This window comes from Pteropus alecto, unplaced genomic scaffold (genome assembly GCF_000325575.1).
Source record: "Pteropus alecto unplaced genomic scaffold, ASM32557v1 scaffold40, whole genome shotgun sequence".
Classification (NCBI taxonomy): Eukaryota; Metazoa; Chordata; class Mammalia; order Chiroptera; family Pteropodidae; genus Pteropus; species Pteropus alecto.
This window is the reverse complement of record NW_006431919.1, coordinates 2,526,321-2,535,402: the sequence shown is the minus strand read 5'-3', so window position 1 is coordinate 2,535,402 and position 9,082 is coordinate 2,526,321. Positions and strand designations below refer to the sequence as shown.

General features: G+C 45.2%; 1 protein-coding gene across 3 annotated transcripts in view; it reads left to right on the top strand.

Moving 5' to 3' along the window:
• Positions 1 to 9,082, top strand: part of ANXA6 (annexin A6) — a 46,107-nt gene that overhangs the window by 30,975 nt on the left and 6,050 nt on the right. Inside the window, exons 12-16 of one of the 3 annotated variants that reach the window (XM_025043048.1) lie at positions 1,164 to 1,254; positions 2,058 to 2,137; positions 2,744 to 2,797; positions 8,169 to 8,186; positions 8,985 to 9,078. In XM_025043048.1, coding sequence (XP_024898816.1) covers positions 1,164 to 1,254; positions 2,058 to 2,137; positions 2,744 to 2,797; positions 8,169 to 8,186; positions 8,985 to 9,078 — 337 coding nt within the window. The remainder of the gene's footprint in view (positions 1 to 1,163; positions 1,255 to 2,057; positions 2,138 to 2,743; positions 2,798 to 8,168; positions 8,187 to 8,984; positions 9,079 to 9,082) is intronic. The other 2 variants (XM_025043049.1, XM_025043050.1) reach the window with 2 other exon arrangements.

Below are 9,082 nucleotides of genomic sequence, written 5' to 3'. Positions count from 1 at the left end.
TTGAGTCACTGGGTCAAAGTCACAGCAGCAGGGCTGGGATTTGGACCAAGTCTGTCTGGTGCTAGAGCCTGACCTGACAACGATGTGAAAACACTAGAGCTTTGGACCCCTGAAGGGTTCTAAAGAGAACAGAGAACAGACATTTCCTAGGCAAAGCAAATTGAGATTATTGTCCATTTAAAATTCCTAGACAAAAAAAAAAGTGAATGACCTAAAAACACAGAATTAGAAGGATGGAGCTAGACCCCGGGTCTCAGGACACTCTAAGGGTCAGGCTGTCCTTGCCACAAGTCAGCTTTTAAGAAAGAGACTATTAAAGACCTCAGTCAGCCTCGGTCTGTTCGGGGCAGAGAACCCAGGGACCAGCTGACCACTGGGCAGTAACCTCCCAGGATAGAGACCGTGACTTCCCTGTTTTTATAGCCATTGTCCCAGCAGCTTGCACAGTGACTGGCACATTACAGGTGTTTAACAGATGTTTGAATCTATCAATCAATTAACAATCAGTCTTGTCTACCTCCTTCCGCTCCCCTAAAATGGGGTCCTTAGAATAGAGGATTCCCCAAGCTGCCTCTGTCCAGAAGACTTAATGTATCAGTCCATGAATCACTCATCACATCCAAACATAAACAAACATAGTATGTTTTTTCCTTAAAGCACCAAACTTTTTCTTCTGACAAAATCATATGTGTTCACTGTGAAAACTTGAAAAATAAACACAGAACAAAAAAGAAGGAAACAGAAATCATCTGTGGTTCCTTCACCTACCCGGAAACCAGTCACCAATGTTGTGATGCGTGTCCTCTGTTCTTGTGATATACTTACTTATGAACGTTTACGTTCCAACGTGTGTTTGTATGTGCGTTTTTAGATGCACATACCCTTCTACCGTATATTCTTTTCTTTTTAATTTTTGGTCCAAAGCAATTCTCATGGGAGGTTCTGGGAATCTTGACAAGCTGGAATGTTCAGCCCTGATTGGGCCAAGGTCTCTGGTCTGGGGGCCACGTCTAGGTGAGGAGAGAATCCAGGAAGGCTTGGTGGCCTGGACATTTGCCTCCTGGATGGTTTCTTGGAGCAGAGGCCTCCTTGGCCTGGGCCCCTTAGACATCAGCAGGAGGTTCAGGGCTGTGGTTCAGATCCTCTTTTCCTTGACATTCTAGGGAGCTGGCACCGATGAAAAAGCTCTCATCGAAATCCTAGCTACTCGGACCAACGCCGAAATCCAGGCCATCAATGAGGCCTATAAGGAAGGTGAGTGTGAGGAGGAGGCCTAGGGCCCAGCACCCTGGGAGGCAGGTGGGAGAAGAGCCAGCTTCTGACCTCGCCCACAGTTCTCCCTACAGCTCTGCCTTCTCTTAGGCCACGAGGCTTCGATGACCTCCTTGGGTGTGCCCAACCCCGAGTCTTGGAAAAAGGTGCCCCAGACAGAATCCCAGCCAGACAAAGGCCTGGAAGGAGAAGAGAGTTTGAGAGCGAGGGGAGAGAGCGTCCAGGCCGCCAGAGAGGGAGGGAGGCTTCCTGGGTGGGTGGGCTGTGCAGCCACACTGTGTCCCTTGTTCGGAAGGCCCATGCTTGGCTGCATGCTATGCCATCGTCATCTTGAAATTGTTAATAATTTTTTCACAAGTGGCCCCATATTATTTTGAAGAACCTTGAGTACCAGTTAAAAATCTTTAAACTTTTCCCCTTGTAAACAGCATTAAAATGGTAGAATTTTCGAGCAGGGGAGTCACATGGCCAGAGCTGTCCTTGTGGGTCTAGCAACTGTCACACAGCGGGGAAAGGAGAAAAGAGAATGGAGATAGGGAAGCGGTTAAATGGGAGAAGCGAGATGCAGTGAGACCTCAACCAGGACAGGAGCAGAAGGAAATGATGGACCAATAGGCACATCAGTCTCGAGGTCAACAGATGGCTAGATGCCCCCAAGAACCAACTGCGAACTCCTTCATCCCCACCACCCTCGCCAACACTGCTCTGGGTCAAGTCTGAGCCTCTAGGCCCCGCTCCAGTCCTTGACCAGCAGCTGCTACCCATATCCCCTTTCTCTGTCTCAGACTATCACAAGTCCCTGGAAGATGCTCTGAGCTCAGACACGTCTGGCCACTTCAAGAGGATCCTCATATCTCTGGCCACGGTGGGTGAATTCATGGCCCCAGCCCTGCTTGGCCCTCTGGGACCCCGGGGGAAGGGGAGGGTTGCTATGTGGGGGAGCAGGGAGTTAGGTGCCCACTTTTGATGAAGAGACAGGTGTTTTCCCCACTAACCTATTCAGTTCCACTGCTCAGGCGGTTACTGCCTCGTGCAATGCCTTCTCCACTGTTCACTTTTCAAAGCTGGCTTGGTGCCACCTTCTCCGTGCAGCCCTCCCTGGTGAGCGTCTTAGTCCCAGCAGCCTGTCTTTGGGCACCCAGCTGACAGGACAAAGTCATGTGGGTGACCTTTCTCTGTGTCATACCTGAGAGTTTCTATCACCATCTCTTGGAAGTCTTGCAGCCCAGGTACCAGGCCCTGATGCAGGCTCAGTGTGTCTGAGTCAGGCCTTGGACTAATAAGCGCCTTCCAAATGTGCACATTTCATGCTTACGACAGCCCACCCTATGAAGGCAGGATTATTGCCCTCATGTTACAGCTGAAGAAAAGTATTCAGAGAGGCAGAGAGGCTGAGCAAGTTCCTGTGGCTACTGAGGGGCACAAAGGGAGGATGTTTGGGGACTGACCTTTCTCACTGGTCCTGCTGCAGGGGAACCGTGCGGAGGGAGGAGAAGACCGGGACCAGGCTCGGGAGGATGCCCAGGTGAGGCCCCGGCGACTCCCGCCGATGTCTGTCCATGCCAGGCCTTGGCTGTCAGAGCGGGGGAGGCTACTGGTTTGATTGGCAGACACTTAGACTCTGGTCCGCTTGCACCACTTCACCCGCAGAAGTGAGACTGTGGGGTTTTCAGAGCTCTCAGAGTGATGCTCAGGAGCATAGTGCTGGTCTTGGCATTTCCTGTGTGAAGAGCAGTTTTAGAGCCCCAGACCTTCAGAGCTGAAAGGGACTTACAGATGGTCCGAGTTACAGTGGGAAAACAGAGGCCCAGAGAGGGTGAGTAACTTCTGAAAGTCACACAGCAAATCAGTGGCCCAGGTGGAATTGACTCAGAGGGAGCAGTCTGGGAGCTTGCTGGGAAGAAGCCTGAGTGCTACAGGTCTCGGTTCATTATCTATGAAATGGGACCAAGGTTGAAGGGAGTATCCTGGGAGAACCTAGAAAGTGAATTCATGAAGGGCTGTGATCTTTGTTTTGCTCACTGATGTTTCCAAAGTGGCACATGGTCAGGACTTAATATATCTTTGTTGTTGAATAAATAAGGAGAGGGGACCCCTGGACTGCAGACCGGTACTGGTCCGTAGCCTGTAAAGAACCAGGCCACACAGCAGGAGGTGAGAGGCAGGTGAGCGAGCAAACCCTCATCTGTATTTGCAGCCGCTCCCAGCACTAGCATCACCGCCTCAGCTCCACCTCAGATCATCAGGCATTAGATTCTCATAGGAGCACCAGTCCCTGATACCAAAAAAGTTTGGGACTGCTGCTCTAGGGTCTCTTGGCTATTATGCTTCTGCCCTGCTCCTAAGGCTAAGGAGCTTGAGATCTAGAGCTGGCTCCTCATAGAGGCTGGACAACCCCACATCCATTGTCCTTAAGAGTCCCTGTGGCTGGGCAATCCCTGCTGAGGCCATCTCCATTATCCCCACTTGCCTGTGCCTTGTTTCTAGCACCTTCTGGCCTGGCCCAGCTGCAGATCTCTGTCTCTTCTGCCTGACCCTTCCTCCCAGCCCCCAAAAGCTCTAGATCCAGGAATGAGCATAGATACTACAGCTTGAGGATCCAGCCCCCTTCTTTAACAGTTGGTGGATTGAAAAGAGCTCCGATGGTTTGGGAGTCAGGGCACCAGCTTCCCAGTTCCACCAACAGAGGTGTGGAATGTTCCGGCAGCATCTGAGCTGAAAAGATCCTTAGCTGTAACCTGACAAATTCTATGAAACGATTAGGATGCGTATTAAGTACTGAGCATGATGCTAAGACCGTTTTTTACTTCATGATGCCCCCTTTTTCTTACTGGAGGAAAACAAAGCTCTTTACCTATCCAAGGGTACAGTTTCTAAGTGCCCATGGTGTGATTTGGAGCCAGGCCTGCCTGACTTCAAAGCCTATACCTAATATTATTTAATATAGGACCCAGTATAATCATTTCCCTGCAGCTTCCAAACCAGGTAACTGCTGGTGTCCAGTTGTCCAGCTCCTGGTTTGGAGTATAGCTGTCAGAAGCTTCAGGATTCCATTCCAATAAGATACTCTTGCTGCATTATGCTTACGTTTATAGGGGAGAGCCTGGAAATCCAGCCCCCTAGAGTGGCTTCCTGAAGCCACATTTCATTCACTCATTCAACAGATACTTAAGTACTAGTATGAGCCGCCCCATCGTGCTGTTGAGGGTCTTTGAAACTGACTTCTTCCTCAAGATCACCTCAAATCCATCCTCTACTAGGACATTCATCCAGGTGCTGCCAGCAGGGGGCAGTGGTGGGCCTCACTGGGGCAGTTTTGCAGGAGAGAAAGAGGGAGAGAGAACCTGGGTGCAAAGAACCAAGGGAGCCAGAGCCCTGCCCAGCTCAGTTGCCCCCCCAGTTCACAGGTTCAAGACCCCGGGCTTACTGTGGGCTCATTTCTTATAACTAGAAACATTTTGTTTCAAAAGTAATACGTATTCTTTTGTAGAAACTTGAGAAAATAGAAACAAGCAAATAAATTAATAAATAGATAGATAGATAGATAGATAAATAAGAAAAAGAAAAGAAAGAAAGAAAGTAATAGATAGATAGATAGATAGATAGATAAGAAAAAGAAAAGAAAGAAAGAAAAGAAAAAAATTACAGAGCCTACCAGTAATAACATTGTTAATATTTTGGAATATATCAGTCTAGTTGTTTTTTTTTTAATGTATGTATAAAACATGGGTTTCTGATTTATATCAGTTAAAAATTAATATCCTGCGAACACTGTTGCATGTCATTTTTAAAAATCAACAGCATTTAATGGCAATATCCTATTTAAGAATCTACCAAACTTTTTTTTAACCAGCCCTCTTCCTAGTAACCAACTCTTTTGTCACACGCATGATTTTTCCATTCGAGTTGATTTCTGGAGGCAAAATGGGAATGCTGGAGGAAAATATATACAAAAATTGAAGGCATTTGATATGCAAAGCCAAGTTCCCCCATAAAAATTCTAGATACTGCACATTAGTACTTGGCAGTGTTTGTTCGCTCGTGTATACCCTCCCTTCCCATACCCTCTTTTACCATGGGCGTCTAGAACACTCTCAAGCTCTTGAAATTCTGGGTCTGTTATGAGCAGGGAGACATATGTCCAGTGCTCACCCATTTCCCCATAGTAATTGCTAATAGCTTCCCTTTCACTCTTGGTGTTCCAGTTTGAGCAATAAATAATACAGATGGTCTAATTATGGACCCAGAGGAAAATGAAGAATTGTGGCCAGTTTTAGGTAATTCAGTCTCCAGGTTATTATTTGTTTAATAGAACAGCTTTATTGAAATATAATTCACATACCATATATTGACCCAATTTAAAGTGTACACTGCAGTGGTTTTTAGTGTCTTCACAGACTTGTGCAATCGTCACCGCAATCAACGTCAGAGCATTTCATCACCCCGAAAAGAAACACATTGCAGTTACTCCTCATTTCCTCCCCACCCCCCAGCCCTAAACAACCACTAATCTATTTTCTGTCCCTGACTTGCCTACTCTGGACATGTCGTATAAATAGAATCATGTAATATGTGGCCTTCTGTGACTGGTTTCTTTCATTTAGTATAACATTTTCAAAATTCATCCATATTATAGCATATATATTCCTTCATTCCTTTCCATTGTCAAATAATATTCTATAGTATGGATATATAACTTTTTAAAAATCAGTTCATCAGCTAACAGACATTTGGGTTGTTTCCACTTTTTGGCTATTATGAATAATATTTATAGCTGCTTGCTAGAAATATTTGCCTATAAGTTTTCGTGTGCACATATGTTTTAATTCCTCTTGGGTGTGTATCTAGGAGTGGAATTGCTGTGTCATGTGATAACTATGACTTTTATAGGTGCTGCCCAGATTAATTTTTGCATGAAGTAACTAGGCTAATAAGGAAACACTTTTGTGTTGATTATCTAGAAAATTATTTTAGTAACCCACCGCATTTTTCATATTACAAATATGATTGTCTTAAAGATACTTTGACAAAACATATTTGTCTGGGATTCTCTGACCCAAATAAATGAAGAATGTTTGGCACTTTAGATCCTTCTCAAATTTTTTAAACATTTCTCTTTAAAAAAAAAAAAAAAACCTGGTCAGTATTTAGCATAACTTTTTTTAAGTTGTAAAATTCACATAATACGTGATAAAAATACGTATAACATAATAAAATTTACCATCTTAACCATTTTTAAGTGTACAATTCAGTGATTTAAGTACATTCACATTGTTACACAACCCTCAGCACCATCTCTCCACTGAACTCTTTTTATCTTGTAAAACTGAAATTCTGTCCCCATTAAATAAACACTGCCCATTTCCCTCTCCCCAGCCCCTAGTAAATACCATGCTACTTCTTGTCTCTGTGAATTTGACCTCTCTAGATACCTCATACAATCGTAATCATACAGTATTTGTCCTTTTGGAACTGGCTTATTTCACTTAGCATAATGTCCTCAAGGTTCAACTAGGTTGTTTTTAATATAGAAAGTATAAATAAAAAACAGAAGCATCCCATAATCCTAATAACATCTATTCGACATTAACGTAAAAAATGATATATTTGCATGTTGAGAAAATGTAAACGTAAAATTTGAGGAAAAATAAAATGAAAAGCTTTCCCTCACAGTCCCCAAAGGCAAACATTGTCAACAGTATCTTGACTGTCCCTCTACATAACTTCCCAGTAAGTACGTAGGAGCGAGTGCGCATTTATCTTTTCTTTCTAGATAAAAAGAACATTATTATGCACAATATGTTATACTTCACTTTTTTGCTTACTTTAAATGGAAACTCCTTATCAGTGCTGCAGACTAGTCTCATTCTTTTTAATATCTGCATGGATTTCCAGTATTGGAAGAACCATAGACTGTTTAACAAGTCTATTAATGGTTTCCAGGTTTTCTTTGTTGCAAAGAATGCTTCAGTGAACACTCTTGCATTATACATCTTGGAAGACTTTTGCCAGTATATCTTTAAGGCAGATTCCTAGCTACATGATTGCTTGATCGAAAAGCATGTGCATTATAAATTTTGATAGACATTGCCAATTTATAAAATAAAAAGGTTTCTAAAGCATAAAACTATTGGGAAGTTTATGAAGAGGATGGTTTTTTATGTTCAGTAGATTAAAGTGGAGGGCAGAGTTTCGGGGACACAGGCAAAAGCAAAACAGTCTAGGATACACAGGGCTGGCCATATTTCATCCCTGGGCACTCCAGGCCACAGTATTTGCCTAACAAAATCTGTACTAACAATAGAGGATTGTGCTCAGCATAAAGGAGCGATTTAAGTTGACCCTTATAAGAAGACTGAACAGCTGGCATTTTTTCAATTGATTGGCTGTATGCCCCCTACAAGTCCCCTCCCCTTCAGGCCTCAGCTCTCCTGTCCTGTCTGTCACTCGAGGGAGTGAAATGACAGCTTTCCCCAGGACCCTCTAACTCCGAATGTGAAGGGTGTGGCGAGCTTGGCACTTCTCACATTCTGACTTCTCAGTGGCTTTGAAGATGCGCACAGTAGGTCTGGAGTTGCCCTAGGTTGCCAGGTGTGATGACAGCTAGAGTGCCCCGTTCTGTGTCCTCCCTATACCCCTCAGGTGGGCATTTTTGTAGTTAAGTAATTCCCAGGCCTATTCTCATTTTGAGCTCCATCCTAAAGTTCAAGAAAAGGTGTTTTCTCTCTTCCCTGTGCCCATCGTGGTCCCAAGTCCCCTTGGGCCTCTTGGGGCCTTTGCCACCCTGAGCCAGGCCCCCGTCCCTGCGCCCCAGGGCCCCCAGAGCCATCCTCTCCGGGCCTCCTCTGACTCTTGCCTTCCCCTCTCTCCCTCCTATCTCTCCTCCCTGCTCTCAGGTGGCTGCTGAGATCTTGGTGAGTGTTGTGGTCTTTCCCGTGGATTTTAAGGCCTCTCTGAGTGAAGTCTGATTCTGTCTGTGCCTCTGGGTGGGGCAAAGTGGGGCAGAGTCAGGCAGTGATTTGGGGGTTTGCCCGCAGCTTCTCTCTCTCTCCTTCAGAGCCTTGTAAGAACCCAGCTGGGTAAAAATGGGCCCAGCAAGTGTTTCCCAAACTTCAGCCACTCACTTCCCACATGATTTGTGCTAGGTATAACGAACTGTGAAAATTTTTTTTTTAAATACTTTTTTTAAAACCTGAAATGATTTATTTTACAGGGAAATTTAATATCAGCCTAGCAATCTAAATAGAACTAGTAGCCAGCAAGAAGACCATTGTGGAAATATATATTTTAACCGGTGTGTTAAAATATGTTTGCCATTTCTGACAGTTGGGGAAGCACTAGCTAGGCCATTTTTCCTTGCCCATGTGCACAGACACACTTCCTGAAGAGGCTTTCGGAGAAGTTTAAGGATGGAAGGAGAATTCTGAGTCTCCATAGTCTCAGAACTCTGTTTGCCTGTGGCCTGTGGCCCCGAAGCCAGGGTAGAAGTGCCTAGTACTCAGTCCCTCTGTGTCAGTCCGCAGCATCCCTGGGAACTGGAGGGGGTGAGGAGGCCAAGGAAGGAAGAAGGGGCCAACGCCAGCCTCCTTGGGTGGCTGGGTTAACACAGCTTCTAAGTACCCTCGGCCTAGGCAAAGACATGAAAGTGAATAATAACCAAGGCTTTCTTGTGTCTTTCCTCTCAAATCCTTGCCCCCACCTGGGCTCTGTAGGAAATAGCAGACACATCCAGCGGAGACAAAACTTCCCTGGAGACGCGTTTCATGACGATCCTGTGTACACGTAGCTATCCGCACCTCCGGAGAGGTGA